Source organism: Gymnoscopelus braueri, assembly GCF_963280865.1.
Source record: "Gymnoscopelus braueri genome assembly, chromosome: 5".
In the NCBI taxonomy this organism is placed as follows: Eukaryota; Metazoa; Chordata; class Actinopteri; order Myctophiformes; family Myctophidae; genus Gymnoscopelus; species Gymnoscopelus braueri.
The window spans coordinates 54,592,971-54,612,354 of record NC_137606.1 but is presented as its reverse complement, the minus strand read 5'-3'; the positions used below and the strand labels follow the sequence as shown (position 1 = coordinate 54,612,354).

Below are 19,384 nucleotides of genomic sequence, written 5' to 3'. Positions count from 1 at the left end.
CACATTCACACACAATGAATGTATGCTCAAATAAGTTACACAATGACCTTTTTTAAATGGATGAAACATACAATTAACTTAAAGAGGTGGTGACATGGTTTTGCACTTTTTCTGTTTTTCATGTGTCTATGAGGTTGATAGAACTTCATTAAGCGCCCTGGTGGTGTTTTTATGGTGTTTTATGTCTTCTCTGACTATTTTGAGTTTCTTCCTGGAGGCTGAAACATTGAGGGTCAAACATGCCAATAGAAAAACAGCGCTTTAATGACACAGTAAAATTGTACCCTCCCCCTCATTATAATAACACAACAGGTGTGGGCATGAGGAGGAGGAGGGACTAGGACAGGTGGGTGGTGCTAAGGTGGTGGAGGAGGTGCTAAGGTGAGAACCAGGTATACTTAATGAACTAGAGGCGTGTCCACATAAAAACTTCAACACTTTCTGTCCACTTTTTTGAAAAAAAATCTTCCTCCTAGTATAACCATAATACCTGATGATTATGTTTTGGGGGGGGGGGGGGGGATCACTGAAAATCACGGCACCCCGTCTTTAACAAGGGGGAAAGCTGAACAATGAAAAGGACTAATGCTGTGTTCACACTGGCAGCAACAAAAGCCACAAAGCTACTAAGTGGCTGCGTCACTGTTAAAGTGTTGATCAACACGCTCGTTAATGTCAAGCATGCGTCCGATTAGCAATAAATGTAAGCCTGGGGTTAAAAAGAACACAGGACTGGCTGTCGGAAATAATTAGTCCCCCCCCATTACAAGCAGGAATTGTATGAAGAGCGAAGGTGAGTGGAAAGGGTTGAACAACACCCTCGTTTTGTAACTTTGTAGCTGCAGTTGAAGCTCAACTTGGAATAATATCTTTGTAGATTATGTAGCTGCCACAAATGTTGGGCGTCGCTTTGTGTCTTCGTTTTACTGGCTTCCATTGAAAATGAATGGTAGACTGTAGCTTTGTAGCAACATTAGAGTCTAAAATTCCCTAAAAGTGCCACTTTTCACACCTAAGCCGAACAAAGGGGTGTGAAGTGACCAACAGACCATCTTTAACGACTTAATCCCTATAGTTGACTGAATTCTCAAGGGCTTTATACTTGGCCCCCTCCTGTTTTCACTACACTAAAGAAGCAGTTTTAAGACTTTTTTTTTAGGACCCACACTACTGTAGGTGCCTTGCATGGTTTCCTCCATTGTCGGCGTGTGAATGTGTGTGTGAATGTAATGCAAATTTTAAAGCACTTTGGGAGAAAGGCGCCGTTTACCATTTTTATTTACAAGCGCAGATAATTCACCAGCACACACAATGGACACAATTTAATAAGAAACATCCCATCATAAAATCACAGCTATACACAAACTGTGAAAGCGGGAATCCACAGATAATAGGAAAGCACCACATTGACCTCAGTTAACTCTCCTGTGAAATTGCAACCAAACAGAACAGAGGCGGTTCTGAATTCCCAACAAATGATGTGAAACTAAGCCATACATAATACATGAAATTGATTTTTAATTTACCTCCGGAATATTTCACACAGAAAATCAACATTTTGTGTGTGTGTGTGTGTGTGTGTGTGTGTGTGTGTGTGTGTGTGTGTGTGTGTGTGTGTGTGTGTGTGTGTGTGTGTGCATGCGTGCGTGGGATTGAGTGTGCGTTAGGGAGAGAGATAGGGGGAGAGGTAATGGAGAGAGAGAAAGTAGCTTGAAGGAGACAGGGAGAGAAAGTCAATAAGAAAGTGTGTGGCTTTTAGAATGCTTGAGGTCCCGTTGTCCTTTTATCACCTTAACACATCAGCAGCAGATCCACTGATAACACTGTTTGCACCCTCAATTACCTACTGCTGAAAACACACACAAACATTATGCCTTGAGAAAGTTGAACAGCTAAACCCAAACTGAATGTGAAATTGCCACTGACTCACTGAGGGCCCTGCACTCAAATGATTAGCAAACATTAAAACAGCCAAGAGGAGCATGGATTGTCCAAAAGATAAGAATGAAAAACTCAATAAGATCATATTTGATCTTAAAGCACTCGGGCGGGCATTTCCACAAGCATTGTCTGATTCGTCATTCTTATTCTTAGTTGAATTAGTTTGTTGGTAGTGCACTCAGGTCTGCTCTGAGACATTTGTATGTGTGCCAGGAAACATGCGTGATGGCACACATGCAGTGGTGGAAAGTAACTAAGTACATTTACTTAAGTACTATACTTAAGTACAATTTTGAGGTATTTGTACTTTACTTGAGTATTTCCAATATCCAATACTTTTACGACGCTGAACCTAAACTGAGGACATAATAGATTCTGATGTTTATAGAGAGGAGCTGTCTGCTTCTTATTATTTATGTAAAATCAACAAAATGTTGCAGAGCCCAACATTTGTCAATGGTTGGGGGATGGGGTGTGGTGGTGGTGGGGGCGTTTAAATGTCCACCCACGATTCAATCTGGCTACCCCGGCCAACACACTTTGTGTGTTGGCCGCTCTCTTCTATCTGAGTGCTGTCTCTACTTTCTGCTCTGTCCCTGACTGTGTGAATGACCCTTTCACACTGAACGCCCCAACACCAGGTGAAACCCATCCAACTGTTGATTGGGTTGTAGGGTACAGAACAATACAAACAAAACTACCCACTTTGCATAGAGACAACTTGAATCAACTCCATTGTGTAGCTGCTATACAAACAGACAGGAGTACTTGAACGTACCCCCCCCAATTAAACTAATTTAAATTAGTTTCACGGCATTGTGTCTGTGTATTTAAGGAACAGGGGTTTGACACCCAAGTAGGTTACTTATTGAAATGTATGATTTTGGGGTTTAAAATAATAGAAACAAGTTTCTCTCTCAGTGTGGTGGACACTACAGGTTAACCAGCAGAGACACTCCAGAAGAAACAGTGGGACAGTCACACTCCAGAGTTGCCATGCCAGATTAAGCGACTTTGGGCTTATTTGTTTCTGTAAAGTCGCTTGTAAATATTGGTAGTTGTTTGTTTTTTTGCTTGTTTGTGTAGTTACTTATTTGGGCTAGGTTGTTGTTCTCAAACATTTTCATGTCAAGGACCCCCAAATTAATATGTATTTGGCCACAGACCCCCATCTGAAAATATGTTGTGCCAGAGACCCCTATACAAGATTTGTGTTGTTAAAATGTTTCAATGTAACAAACATATCTTTTTGTGTTAGAATAACAATCTCCAACTGTGGTGCTTGACTGGACTGGCACACACTGCTCTCATAGACAACAATGCATAGAAGAAATAAAGTAGAAAAACTAATTGCGTTCATTGTAACACAGCAACGCAGCTTTTCCAAACATTAATACGTTGAACTATGTTGCTGGGGAAAGTAATAATATTACATTAATATATTACTTAGTAAGTTTGTCAGCACAGGTACAATATACAGGTATACAGGTACAGTATACTGATCTATTTAAGGTCACAGCAATAATGCTTGAGACTGCGTTCTTCAGTGTGCTAATGAGTACAACAGTAAATTAACTTATCAATCACTATATATTTTAACTGCCTTGTAAGCAGGGTAACTCTGAGCACACTATAATGAGACATGTCCCTACCTCACAAGGACTTTCACATTATACATCTTATGTCATTTCCTTTTTGCAAGGTGCACCTGTCCAGCTGCTCTTGATTAATTTGTTAATAATTTTAAAGCAATGCTAGAGACAACAATTGATTGATCACGTAGCCCCGCTTAAACTTTAAAAGATGCAAGGTAAGCAGATACAGTCTCGGAGGAATAATGTAACAACTGGCATGAGAATGAAATTCTGCGACGCTGAACGTAAACTGAGGACCTAATAGATTCTGATGTTTATAGAGAGGAGCTGTCTACTTACAACAAAGCTATATGAACTGCTAGACAAACACACTAATGCAAAAAAAAAATCCAAAGTTGTTTGTTGATACTGTTCTCAACCATGAAATTAATTGTTGTACAGGAATGTGCTCCCGTGTTCAATGCGTTTCTGCATTTACGTTTACGGACATTGTTTGTCAAAGCTATACTATAGGTATTTTTTTCAATTAAACTGATTGATAATCTCTCAATGGTATATTTTGATCATAAATTTGACACCTTCCCTAAACATGATTGAATACTATTTTTAATCGCCAGTGTCTGCCCCTGACACTCCTGCCAAAATGACGCAGGCACCGGAAATGTATTTATGTATGTATTTTACCGTTAATAACGTGTTGTTGCATTCGAAAATAGCATACATTTTTCACCATTCCTTCCCTATCGACAAACACTGATGCCAAATAAATAAGACCATTGGGATGAACGTTGTCCAGTACAGCTTTATCCTCCTGTAAAACTGACATCTTCAATAAAAATGATGTGAAAATAAAATAATGGACAGGTTTATTTATTTATAGATCGATTGATTGATTGATTGATTGATAGATTTTTTTACTTGATTCTAGGCATGTCAAAATAGGTTAAAATTCTGCGAAACAGCCAATCTACAAGCTCACAATGTGTCTGCGATGCGACATGTTGTGAGCTTGTTCAGCTATATTAGGAGAAGAGATTTGGTGTAAAAAAAATAACAAAGCCGGTATAAAATAATAAAATATTAACACGCATCATCACTTTTGATAAGGAAGGCACTTTGCTCCTAAACGTGGCAGGCTTTGGAGGTCGGCTGAAGAGCAGTGCTGAGAAATAAGAGGGAGAATGAGCAAACATCTGATGCAATCTCCATTATAAATGGATCCATCTGCAGCCCACCGTCTATCTCCATTGGCTTGACAGATAAGAGTGGGATGAAATGTTATTCAGAGAATAAATATGCACACATAACCCTGCATCCATCCATCCATCCATCACATACAGGCACAGAAACTCACTTTTAAACACACATACACCAGGAGAGCTTTGGGCAGCATTAAAACAGTATGGCAAAAGGGCATTTTACTAATTTATATATTTGTAGAATTTCAGAAATAGACATTGTGGGGACAATGTCCCTTGTCCTCACAAGATAAATGGTCGTTTTATGTTTGAAAAATATAGCCTGGCTCCAGCCCCTGAATCGCTCGCCACGCCCATTAGAAAAATATTCTGGCAATGAATAATGGAGTGAAACGAAACGAGAATCCAGGCTGAGTGTCAGGCTATTTTTAGGGTGCATTCAGACCTATAGAGTGGTAGAAACTTTGCACGGACACTCCCAGTAGTCCTATGAAGAACCTCCAGCCCACATTGTTCAAATGGGTCTCATGGTGGCGTTATACTAGACCACTTCATGTGTTAATATTCAATCAAGAGCAGCTAAATGACAGTCATCAAGATACATTATACTCAAAACGTAAATCAAAGTGGAAGGTACTTGAAGACAATATACAGTATTCCCACCAGAATCACACAAGAAATTTGTGTACTACAACTAATACTATCCATTACGTTTTTAACAATTATTCTATATTTTCATTGATTAATTGAGAAGCACATTTTATATATACTTATTAATTTATTTATTTTTAAAATAATAATCAAGACTTTTTTATAATCTACTAAATCAATTAGATTAACCACTTTAGCCCTATTTTATATGTTGCTCTACAACATTATAATAACTTGTAGATCGGCTATTTTAGCTATTTTTGAAAGCTTTTGCTACTGTACTTAATTTTTTTTTAAATAAATCAGAATCTCCCCTAAATCCATTATTTTATGAAAGTAAATAAAACATATCATTGATTAAATTGATTAGTTCGATTAACTGTTGAACTGCTAGAGTAGATTGAGTCTTGCCTGAAACATTTCCAGTGTTAAAAATAGCTCATTGTCCTGCTGCCCTCACTGTAGTGTATGTGCTGTGACGTGGGTATAAACACCCGGCTCTGTGGCTTAGTTGGTTAAAGCGCCTGCCTAGTAAGCAGGAGATCCTGAGTTCGAATCTCAGCAGAGCCTTTTCTCTCGCACCCACAAATAGAGTTTACTGTAGGTCTAATTTGAAACCACATTCCTCCTGGATTTGTTGGATCATTGCGTAACTCCCAAAAAAGAGACCTGCCGATATTCTGTAAACTAGATGTTCCCCTGTTATGCATTTTCTTAAAAACAACCTATTTTTGCCACTACTCCTGCATTGTGTCCAAAGCTCATGCAAATTGGTACACAAGATGCATCAGATTCCATTCTGATTGGCTATGATTGGCTTCCAAAATGAGCAAATTTAAGGCCATCTAGGATGTTCAAGTCGCCCATTAGTTATGTTTGATCAGTAACCTCTGGAGAACAAACGCACCACATCTCAAGCTTGTAACTTTTCAGAATCTCCCCTAAATCCATTATTTTATTAAAGGAAATAAAACATATCAATGATTAAATTGATTAGTTCGATTAACTGTTGAACTGCTAGAGTAGAGTGAGTCCTGCCTGAAACATTTCCAGTGTTAAAAATGTCTCAGTGTCCTACTGCCCTCGCTTTACTCTGTGTGCTGAGACACCCAGAAGGACACTTGGCTCTGTGGCTTAGTTGGTTAAAGCGCCTGCCTAGTAAGCAGGAGATCCTGAGTTCGAATCTCAGCAGAGCCTTTTCTCTCACACCCACAAATAGAGCTTAGGTTTAATCTGAAACAACATTCCTTGATCAGTAAACTCTGGAGAACAACCACACTGCAAAATCCATTATTTTATGAAAGTAAATAAAATTGATTAGTTTGATTAACTGTTGAACTGCTAGAGTAGAATGAGTCATGCCTGAAACATTTCCAGTGTTAAAAATAGCTCATTGTCCTGCTGCCCTCACTGTAGTGTATGTGCTGTGACATGGTTATAAACACCTGGTTCTGTGGCTTAGTTGGTTAAAGCGCCTGCCTAGTAAGCAGGAGATCCGGAGTTCGAATCTCTGCAGAACCTTTTCTCTCACACCCACAAATAGAGTTTAGGTCTAATCTAAAACCACATTTCTTCGACTTTTTCTGTTATCCTTTTTAGCAGAGCTGTTTCTTTCTTTCTTTCTTTCTTTCTTTCTTTCTTTCTTTCTTTCTTTCTTTCTTTCTTTTTACTGTACTGCCGTACTGTTAACAAACGTGTTAATAAAGTATTCAACCAATCAATATAATGGCTGAGAACGCTCACCGGACTAGTTAAAAATTACAATTAGTCATAAATGTTATATTTCACATTCTTAGCTCTTAATAGGCCATGGATAAATGATAGTAGCATTTGCTTATAAAGAGTTGGTAGCCTATTATTGCATTATTATCATATTACACTATCATTATATAATTATTGCATTATTACTACACTATTACACTCTTATTACATTGTTACTGCTATGTCAGGATGGCCGAGCGGTCTAAGGCGCCAGACTCAAGGTGACGAACCTTCCTGGTTAAGGGACTTCTGGTCTCCGAATGGAGGCGCGGGTTCAAATCCCGCTTCTGACAATGCTTTTACATAGAACCACAATAGAAACAAGTCCACGGTACTTTTTGGTGATATCCTTTCAGCCTAAATGTCTTACTGTGCTGTTTAAATTGTTTAACTAATAAAGTACTCAATCAGATAATGTTTTCCTATTTGGCAGCGACAAGGAAATAAAACATATCATTGATTAAATTGATTAGTTTGATTAACTGTTGAACTGCTAGAGTTAGTCCATGAGCCAGACAAGATTTCATTATCGAAAGAGTGGGCAAAACCAAACCTATGTTAAATTGTTCATAGGGTCAATACGAGTAAATAAATATATGATAACCTTTCCACAGGAGCAGCTTTTTCATGGTTATCACACATTTTGTTATTTTCCCCATACGTACATGACAGGTGATTTTTTTTTTTTTTTTTAACATTTAAGAAATAGTTATCATAATGAAACTTCCTCAGTTGATTACTTACATGAAGACAATGATTTATCGTATTACAAGTTTTCTGAAATTGTATATTTAAATATGCAAATTAGGCATTTAGTCCATGAGCCAGAGCCCCAAAATTGAGCCAGATATTGAATATTCCCCCGTTAAAAACCTTTGACTCCAACATCTTAACAAAATGAAATAAGAATGTTGACTCTGGCTTTGTCCAATGTTCCAATGTTGATTCTGGAAAGTTATGCAAATTTGGGCATATTTTCCTAATGCCTAATTTGCATATTTAAATATACAACTTGTAATACGATAAATCATTGTCTTCATGTAAGTAATCAACTCAGGAAGTTCTTTTTTAAATTTTGTCATTTTTTTCACCTGTCATGTACGTATGGGGAAAATAACAAAATGTGTGATAACCATGAACAAGCTGCTCCTGTGGAGAGGTTATCATATATTTATTTACTCGTATTGACCCTATGAATAATTTAATATAGGTTTGGTTTTGCCCACTCTTTTGATAATCATTGCTAAATTTTGGGGCTCTGGCTCATGGACTAAGTAGAGTGAGTCCTGCCTGAAACATTTCCAGTGTTAAAAATAGCTCATTGTCCTGCTGCCCTCACTGTAGTGTATGTGCTGTGACATGGTTATAAACACCTGGTTCTGTGGCTTAGTTGGTTAAAGCGCCTGCCTAGTAAGCAGGAGATCCGGAGTTCGAATCTCTGCAGAACCTTTTCTCTCACACCCACAAATAGAGTTTAGGTCTAATCTAAAACCACATTCCTTCGACTTTTTCTGTTATCCTTTTTAGCAGAGCTGTTTCTTTCTTTCTTTCTTTCTTTCTTTCTTTCTTTCTTTCTTTCTTTTTACTGTACTGCCGTACTGTTAACAAACGTGTTAATAAAGTATTCAACCAATCAATATAATGGCTGAGAACGCTCACCGGACTAGTTAAAAATTACAATTAGTCATAAATGTTATATTTCACATTCTTAGCTCTTAATAGGCCATGGATAAATGATAGTAGCATTTTCTTATAAAGAGTTGGTAGCCTATTATTGCATTATTATCATATTACACTATCATTATATAATTATTGCATTATTACTACACTATTACACTCCTATTACATTGTTACTGCTATGTCAGGATGGCCGAGCGGTCTAAGGCGCCAGACTCAAGGTGACGAACCTTCCTGGTTAAGGGACTTCTGGTCTCCGAATGGAGGCGCGGGTTCAAATCCCGCTTCTGACAATGCTTTTACATAGAACCACAATAGAAACAAGTCCACGGTACTTTTTGGTGATATCCTTTCAGCCTAAATGTCTTACTGTGCTGTTTAAATTGTTTAACTAATAAAGTACTCAATCAGATAATGTTTTCCTATTTGGCAGCGACAAGGAAATAAAACATATCATTGATTAAATTGATTAGTTTGATTAACTGTTGAACTGCTAGAGTTAGTCCATGAGCCAGACAAGATTTCATTATCGAAAGAGTGGGCAAAACCAAACCTATGTTAAATTGTTCATAGGGTCAATACGAGTAAATAAATATATGATAACCTTTCCACAGGAGCAGCTTTTTCATGGTTATCACACATTTTGTTATTTTCCCCATACGTACATGACAGGTGATTTTTTTTTTTTTTTTTAACATTTAAGAAATAGTTATCATAATGAAACTTCCTCAGTTGATTACTTACATGAAGACAATGATTTATCGTATTACAAGTTTTCTGAAATTGTATATTTAAATATGCAAATTAGGCATTTAGTCCATGAGCCAGAGCCCCAAAATTGAGCCAGATATTGAATATTCCCCCGTTAAAAACCTTTGACTCCAACATCTTAACAAAATGAAATAAGAATGTTGACTCTGGCTTTGTCCAATGTTCCAATGTTGATTCTGGAAAGTTATGCAAATTTGGGCATATTTTCCTAATGCCTAATTTGCATATTTAAATATACAACTTGTAATACGATAAATCATTGTCTTCATGTAAGTAATCAACTCAGGAAGTTCTTTTTTAAATTTTGTCATTTTTTTCACCTGTCATGTACGTATGGGGAAAATAACAAAATGTGTGATAACCATGAACAAGCTGCTCCTGTGGAGAGGTTATCATATATTTATTTACTCGTATTGACCCTATGAATAATTTAATATAGGTTTGGTTTTGCCCACTCTTTTGATAATCATTGCTAAATTTTGGGGCTCTGGCTCATGGACTAAGTAGAGTGAGTCCTGCCTGAAACATTTCCAGTGTTAAAAATAGCTCATTGTCCTGCTGCCCTCACTGTAGTGTATGTGCTGTGACATGGTTATAAACACCTGGTTCTGTGGCTTAGTTGGTTAAAGCGCCTGCCTAGTAAGCAGGAGATCCGGAGTTCGAATCTCTGCAGAACCTTTTCTCTCACACCCACAAATAGAGTTTAGGTCTAATCTAAAACCACATTCCTTCGACTTTTTCTGTTATCCTTTTTAGCAGAGCTGTTTCTTTCTTTCTTTCTTTCTTTCTTTCTTTCTTTCTTTCTTTCTTTTTACTGTACTGCCGTACTGTTAACAAACGTGTTAATAAAGTATTCAACCAATCAATATAATGGCTGAGAACGCTCACCGGACTAGTTAAAAATTACAATTAGTCATAAATGTTATATTTCACATTCTTAGCTCTTAATAGGCCATGGATAAATGATAGTAGCATTTTCTTATAAAGAGTTGGTAGCCTATTATTGCATTATTATCATATTACACTATCATTATATAATTATTGCATTATTACTACACTATTACACTCCTATTACATTGTTACTGCTATGTCAGGATGGCCGAGCGGTCTAAGGCGCCAGACTCAAGGTGACGAACCTTCCTGGTTAAGGGACTTCTGGTCTCCGAATGGAGGCGCGGGTTCAAATCCCGCTTCTGACAATGCTTTTACATAGAACCACAATAGAAACAAGTCCACGGTACTTTTTGGTGATATCCTTTCAGCCTAAATGTCTTACTGTGCTGTTTAAATTGTTTAACTAATAAAGTACTCAATCAGATAATGTTTTCCTATTTGGCAGCGACAAGGAAATAAAACATATCATTGATTAAATTGATTAGTTTGATTAACTGTTGAACTGCTAGAGTTAGTCCATGAGCCAGACAAGATTTCATTATCGAAAGAGTGGGCAAAACCAAACCTATGTTAAATTGTTCATAGGGTCAATACGAGTAAATAAATATATGATAACCTTTCCACAGGAGCAGCTTTTTCATGGTTATCACACATTTTGTTATTTTCCCCATACGTACATGACAGGTGAAAAAAAATGACAAAATTAAAAAAATAGTTATCATAATGAAACTTCCTCAGTTGATTACTTACATGAAGACAATGTTTTATCGTATTACAAGTTTTCTGAAATTGTATATTTAAATATGCAAATTAGGTATTTAGTCCATGAGCCAGAGCCCCAAAATTGAGCCAGATATTGAATATTCCCTCGTTAAAAACCTTTGACTCCAACATCTTAACAAAATGAAATAAGAATGTTGACTCTGGCTTTGTCCAATGTTCCAATGTTGATTCTGGAAAGTTATGCAAATTTGGGCATATTTTCCTAATGCCTAATTTGCATATTTAAATATACAACTTGTAATACGATAAATCATTGTCTTCATGTAAGTAATCAACTCAGGAAGTTTCATTATGATAACTCTTTTTTAAATTTTGTCATTTTTTTCACCTGTCATGTACGTATGGGGAAAATAACAAAATGTGTGATAACCATGAACAAGCTGCTCCTGTGGAAAGGTTATCACATATTTATTTACTCGTATTGACCCTATGAATAATTTAATATAGGTTTGGTTTTGCCCACTCTTTTGATAATCATTGCTAAATTTTGGGGCTCTGGCTCATGGACTTAGTAGAGTGAGTCCTGCCTGAAACATTTCCAGTGTTAAAAATAGCTCATTGTCCTGCTGCCCTCACTGTAGTGTATGTGCTGTGACGTGGTTATAAACACCTGGCTCTGTGGCTTAGTTGGTTAAAGCGCCTGCCTAGTAAGCAGGAGATCCTGAGTTCGAATCTCAGCAGAGCCTTTTCTCTCACACCCACAAATAGAGTTTAGGTCTAATCTAAAACCACATTCCTGGTGCTGCATTTCATATGCTGAAACCAGTTGAGGGACATGTGGCCATCTAGTGGTGGGAAAAAAACTTTCATTTCAGTGAACAAACGATTTTGTTCACATTCACGACAATGATTGGTTCAAATGATTTGTTCTCGTTCTCGTTCAGTAGCCCTATTTTCAAGTGAAAAACACTATCGCGGGAGCGTTATTATTACGTCGCGCATACAGCCCGCCCTCCCGTCCTGTGTACGGGGGGAGGGGATGGGGGGCATGAACGATAGCGTGAACGTAACAGTTTCAGGAAGTGAACGAGTTCGTTCACGTTCACGGCAATGAACTAGTTCTTTTGAACAAATCGATCATGAACGACCCATCACTAGTGGCGTCGGGCTTAGTTGGTTAAAGAGGCTGCTTAGTAAACAGGAGATCCTGAGTTGGAATCTCAGCAGTGCCTTTTCTCTCACACCCACCAATGGAGATAAGGGTTAATCTGAAACCACATTCCTGGTGCTGCGTTTCACACTCTGCAACGAGCAGGGTGACACAAGGCTCTGTGGCTTAGTTGGTTAAAGCGCCTGCCTAGTAAGCAGGAGATCCTGAGTTCGAATCTCAGCAGAGCCTTTTCTCACGCACCCACAAATAGAGCTGAAACCACATTCCTGGTGCTGCATTTCATATGCTGAAACCAGTTAAGGGACGTGTGGAGTTGTGGAGTTGGTTCCAAATGCCTGCCTAGTAAGCAGGAGATTCTGAGTTTGAGTCTCAGCAGTGCCTGTTGTGTCATACCTGTAAATGGAGAGATCTGAAAACACATTCCAGGATCTGCATTTCACACTCTGCCGGTATTGAAGTCGACTTTTACAATGAAAGCGCTTCTCGTTTTTACCTATAACTCTTAAACGGTAGGTTGTACAATCAGCCCCCCATCCCCTGTTATGCAATTTCTTATTTTTGCCACTACTCCTGCATTGTGTCCAAAGCTCCTGCAAATTGGTACAAACATCAGATTCCATTCTGATTGGCTATGATTGGCTTCCAAAATTAGCAAATTTCCACCATCTTGGATTTTCCAGTCACCCATTAGTTGTTTGATCAGTAACATCTGGAGAACAAACACACCACATTTCACTCCAAAGCCCAGAGTGTCAAAGACGTGTAACACAAATCGTGTTTTCAGTGTTTACCACTAGATGGCGATGTTCTACAACCTATGAGCCACCATTTCGGGCTCAGGCACAGAGAGATCTAGGAGATCACCTGATCACAAGATCTACTGATCCATCCACTTCCTGGTTAGCATATTTGGGGAAACTGCTGTGTCTCGAGTTCGTTTTTTTTCAAATACAAATAACAAATAAAAACAAATAATATGTTGTTGCTGTCGGGCAGAAACGCAAATTTTGACGCTTTTGTATTTTTTTCCATAAATCAGCGCTATTAAACACCCATGGATACCTTTCAGACCAGCACATACGAACGAAACGCTCCAGGGTTTATTTAAAGCTAATCAAAATGTCCGGAACGTTACCTTAGAGTTATGCTTGTATTTCCAATGGTATAACTCAGCGTTTAGCGCTAGGGCTTAAAGATGTTGACAAAGGAGGTAAACAATAGCATTCATAAAAGTGCAGTCCTATACAGAGTTCATGTATTCACAAGTGTGTGTGTGTGTGTGTGTGTGTGTGTGTGTGTGTGTGTGTGTGTGTGTGTGTGTGTGTGTGTGTGTGTGTGTGTGTGTGTGTGTGTGTGTGTGTGTGTGTGTGTGTGTGTGTGTGTGTGTGTGTGTGTGTTTCAAGGTCACTCCGTTGGCCGGGTTGAGCCGGTAGCTGTGTCCAGCAGCTTTTCTCTCATCAGCAGCAGCAGCTCTGCCCAGCTCTGTTTTAATGAGTTAACGACAGGCTAACGACACTCACATGCACTAACGAGGCTAACGAGACACACACACACTGCTCGTTTGCATATCACACACTCTACTGCCTGGAGAAATGCATGACGAGGATGATGGAACATTCACCAAGAAACACACACACACTCAGAGGGCAGGGAGTGATGTATGAATACAGACAGACAGACAGATCTGTAAATACATGCAAACGATGGTGTCGCTCGTAAACAAATAGCATAAGCTCTTGAGCTTGTAAATCTGTTTTCGGCAAGTGATATATGTCTTACAACAAAGTATAATTCTACAGACCGGCAAGCAGGCAGACACACACATACTGTAGACCCATCTGTCTCACACTTATCCACAAGTGTTAATGCATTCAAGTCACTTTCAAATAAATAATGTGTGTGTGTGTGTGTGTGTGTGTGTGTGTGTGTGTGTGTGTGTGTGTGTGTGTTGTGTGTGTGTTGTGTGTGTGTGTGTGTGTGTGTGTGTGTGTGTGTGTGTGTGTGTGTGTGTGTGTGTGTGTGAGAGAGAGATTATGTGTACTCTGAGACAGAGAGGAGGGGACAGGCTCATGGCTCTCAATACCTGCTAGTGAATTAATAATAATACACTTTATTCATGTAGCACTTTTCAGTGACATCATAACTGTTGGTGTCAGCAGTGTTACTGTGAGCAGTGTTGAGTCATTTTATTTATACTTAGACTCGGTTACAGCAGCAGCTAGCACTGTGTGTGTGTGTGTGTGTGTGTGTGCGGGTGCGGTGTGTGTGTGAGTGTGTGTGTGTGTGTGTGTGTGTGTGTGTGTGCGTGCGTGCGTGTGAAGTTAGATTTACAAATAGGAAAACATTCAGGTTAGAGTTAGGACTAGATCTTTAGATGTTAGGTTTTGAGGTTAGGGTTAGATTTATGTCTGATGTATGCTTACTTACGTGCTGGTGTCTCGCACCAAAAGTGTAGCAGATCTACAAGCTCATGAGCTTGTAGATCTGCTAGTTTCGCTGTGAGACACGGTAACGCAACTAAGTATAACTCAGGCTTTAAGATTAGGCTTAAAAATTGCCCATACAAAGGCAAAGTTGTCGCCCTAAAATATTGATGGCCTCACAAGTATAGTAATACTTAGCTTACCGTGTGTGTGTGTGTGCGTGTGCGTGTGCGTGTGCGTGTGCGTGTGCGTGTGTGTGTGTGTGGGTGACCAGAAACGTGCTTGTCACCCACTGCGGGTTCACGACCGATGGCTTAATATATGCAAAGGTGCAAGATCAGTGTTAATCATTACCGTGGGGACAGAGAAGAGCAATGCATGATGGGTTTAAATGGATTTGTGAGAATCGTTAGGTCCATGCTGACGAGTGCAGGCCTGCTGCGAGTAGCTTGAAGCTCTATTGATGTCGCCGTTGTCAGGCAGACAACCTCTTGTCTCCATATTCTAACTTTTTGTCATCCTACACAGCGTCACACAAAAGCATCAAAAGTAGCAGATCTGCAAGCACGAAACGCTGCGCGTTTTGGACATATGAGGTTTCCACCCAACAGACGATTGTGATGAGGTTGCCACAGTCTTTCCCACAAAGTACAGTCCCCAGTCCCCAGGGTGACTCCTAATAAGTGCTGAGGTCGTCAGTCATTTCCCCGCCACCCTACTTTGTAATGTAAATAGGCTTGACCGCTAATTATCCCCGCCGTCTTTGGTGGAAGACAGAATTCACACATACCTCACGGGTTCACAATTTCGCAGTAAACCTTTCAAATTCACCCATTGGTAGACAGACAGACATTTATTTAACGACAAATTAGCAATATTGAACACTATAAATGTTGTCAACGTGCACTGACAGCATCTTAACAGTATATGCCAACAAAGTAAGTGGCACAGAAATAATTTGTCATTTCAGTTAAAAAATAATTAACATCAACATATTTTTTCCCCTTTACTTTACTTTCTCTTTAACTTCTTTCATTAACCCATTAAGACCTGAGCTACGATTCAAATGTCTTCTAAATTCGAACAGTTTTCAGAAAAACTTAAGTTTCTACATCAGTAGAAACTTAAGTAGGACCCCCAAAATGTATTTGGCCGCGGACCCCCATCTCAAAATGTTTTGTTTTAAAATATATATATATATATTCAAAGATGTGTTAAAAAATTCTACATACAAAAAAAATAGCAGATATACAAGCTCATAGCGTGGCACAGAGAGCCAAAGTATAAAACAATGGTTTAAGTGGTTACACAGAAGCGTTCCCGGTTTTAACGGGTTAAAAGGTTCTTGTCACTGTATGTTTGAAACCATTAGAAACTCATAAACCATTATCCCAGAAGAGCTGAGTCCCTCATCATGTAGAGTGATGCTAACCGAGGGTGACCATATATTCAGCCCCTCAAACCGGGACCGTTAAATCAATGCCCACCTTTGTCGTGCACGAGCGCACCCATTCATGCACGACCACGCACGCGCACATGTATACGCATCATAGGTGTTGCTTACAGGCAACAACTGATTGACAAACACCATTCTCAGCATTGAATTCAGGCACGCAAAGTATTTGTTCATGTGTTCTGATTGGTAAGGTGAGCATGTTTACATGAAAAGAACATGATAAACGCCTATGCAACCACTGGAAATAACTCATTATTATTGTAAATCTGGCGAAAACCAGGACAATGTTGTAGTGAATGTTGAAAATATTAGTGTTTTAGAGATATTTGTCAGGACTCTGCCAAACCGGGACGTCTGGTCACCCTCCTATTATAGCCATGCCTGAATACTTTTAAAAGTACTCACACTCGTATGCACAGGTCTAGCTTAAATCAATCCGCCACTATCTAGCAAGATGACATTACCCACTGACAGGATAATGTGTTATCTGGAGGGTGTGTGAGTGTGAATCCTGTGTGTGCATGTAAGTAGTATATCTGCGTGCACGGTGTCTGAGTGAATAGTGTGTGTGTGTGTGTGTGTGTGTGTGTGTGTGTGTGTGTGTGTGTGTGTGTGTGTGTGTGTGTGCGTGTGTGTGCGTGTGCGTGCGTGTGCGTTACCTGCACAGCGATGGCCTGTGTAACCACAGCTCTGAGGTACTGCATGGGCTCCTCTGGGCCCTCCCACTTATTCTGCCAAGCCAAGGGACACTGAGAGAGAGAGAGAGAGAGAGAGAGAGAGAGAGAAAATAAATCACTGCATTGATGTGTGAGTGAGTGTGTGTGTTTCTGCGAAAGAAAAAGGTCCCTTGACACCCCTTGTAGGTCATAACAGAGATAGAGACAGAGGTATAAACATCACATTCGGGGCATACACAATTTGTTTTCGGTTTTCTGTTAGGGATGTGACAATGTCGACTTAACTTCAAACTCCTGCTCCAGTCAAGTAAATGCATTAATTTATTTTACAAATACAAAAATGACAGACAAACAAACAGAGACCCCACAAAGCACATTCACACGTTCATACCAGGACTGGGGAATGGGAAAGATATTTTAAAAAAATTAGATGGGTGGGGGTAGGAGGTTTCTAGTGCTGGTTAATACGTTTTCCTCAATATTAAGGATGTTAAATTCACTGCCACTGACGTAAAAAACGTAATTTGTCCCGTTTACCAATCCTGCCACTGACGTAAAAAACGTAATTTTTTTTTTTCAAAAAAAATCTAAATTTGACCCAAAGACCAAGGAGATATGATTGTTTAAAGATCTACACTCCCATCCACTTCCTTGTTAACTTAAAACTAAAAAATTCTGTATCTCGGCTCCTGAGTACTTTTTTTTTTCAATGAAAAATCTCTGGCAGTGGGCAAACGCGGCCAGCAATAATTGTGGCAGTGAATGAGTTAATATGGCTCTAGAAATGTGATGATAATGACATCACATGTGACGATGTCTGCATTTCCATCTCACACGTCTCAGTAGCAGCAGCTCCTGTATGTGTCACACACGCCTCGGTACACACCAGTGCAGCACTGAGCCACATCTTCATGTAGGCCTACAGTACTGTATACATTTGCATAAGAGAGAATGACTCATGGCTAAGAAACCACTCACTCCTGGGCACTTCACCTTCTGCAGTACATGAAGTGATTACAAAGTGAGTACAGTACACTTCATTGTATGAAGTATTTGGAGTTACAGTTACAGGCAGTTACAGTCCAAGTGTTTTGCTCAGGAACACTTTTTGACACTTTGACTGGCAATCACGTTGCAAAGCGTGAGCTTGTAGATTTGCTGTCTGGAGCTTGTTCTCCAGCGTTATCGTTGGTGTTGTTAGTCATGGCTGTCAGTTCCCACCTGACGTTGTATGGGAGCTCCGACTGCTCCAGACCGTACTCAATAAATGCTAGCCTGCATAACGTCTTCAGACCAGGATTTAAGTCCAGGATGTACAGGCAGTCATTGGGTGTTTATTCTTCATATCCTCCAAAGAGGATGGATGATACGATCTCCCACCATGCAGCAGCACATCCTCTTCATCAGTGAACATGGGCCTTTCCCCTTAAGCTCAAGTTTCTTCCAGGAGAAGATTTCTGGATTGAATTTCCACAGATCATTGAAGGGCGGGCTAAAGCTGGCGTCACCATTGCAGGCAAAAGCTAAAAATGACATACTGGAATGATCTACTGTATGCAAATAAATTGAAGGAAGAGGTGGGCCCAGCCAACAGTTGGTCTCTGTGTGAAACACTTTGATCTTGGTGCCAAACTCGTCCTCTTCCGCTTTAGGCGAATTGCCCTTAAATACAAACATCTTTGTCCCAGCTTAATTATCTCCTGCTCCGCCTTCATCCTTTCTTTCTTGTGGACATCATCTTCTCCATCAACTTATCTTGTTTCGTCTCCCTTTTAAGCTTCACTCTCTCTTTTTCCACACTCTGTCTCCCTCTATAGTTATCTTCTCTCTTTTCTCCTTTCTCTCTGTCTCTCTTTATCACTGTATCTCTCTGTCTCTTTGAGATTTATGTCTGTCTCTCCATCCTAGTGTCTCTCTACAGTGTAAACACTACTACATCTTATATGGTGAGACAGAGCTGTGGTGCGACGTCAAACACAACACAAAGTGTTGCCATGCATGCCTAACAATGAGCCTTCAACTGACGTGATGATAATGACATTTTCTTTTGTAATAATTAAAAAATATTAGATAAATGCATACATACATACATACATACAAAGTAAACGTTACATCTGGTCGATTCAACACATTTCAGAGCCCTTGATGTGACAAGATTGGAGTGAGTGCAGAAACACACCTCGCCAATATTTCCACAGCTAAAAGCAATGATCTATTAAACCAAGAGCTAGGGAGGTTTATTATTATCATTATCAGGCGTGTTGTGTGCAGAATAATGCATGAGGCCGGTGCTTCGGAAGTAGCTCTTTGTAAAGCTTTTTTACAGTAAGGCCTATCATCTGCTAGGATAATGACATGTATTACAAGCAATCACTAATAGCGCACTTTTTTTTTCAGCCTTCCCATTTCACGCCGTATATTTAACAGCTGAGGATGAGAGGCCTC

General features: G+C 39.4%; 1 protein-coding gene across 1 annotated transcript in view; it reads right to left on the bottom strand.

Annotated features, from left to right (window-relative positions):
- Window positions 1–19,384, bottom strand: part of LOC308085997 (cytoplasmic dynein 2 heavy chain 1-like) — a gene marked incomplete at its 5' end in the record, with an annotated part of 118,415 nt that overhangs the window by 15,807 nt on the left and 83,224 nt on the right. Inside the window, one exon of the mRNA XM_080429314.1 lies at window positions 16,922–17,011. Within this exon, the coding sequence (XP_080285440.1) occupies window positions 16,922–17,011 (90 nt within the window). The remainder of the gene's footprint in view (window positions 1–16,921; window positions 17,012–19,384) is intronic.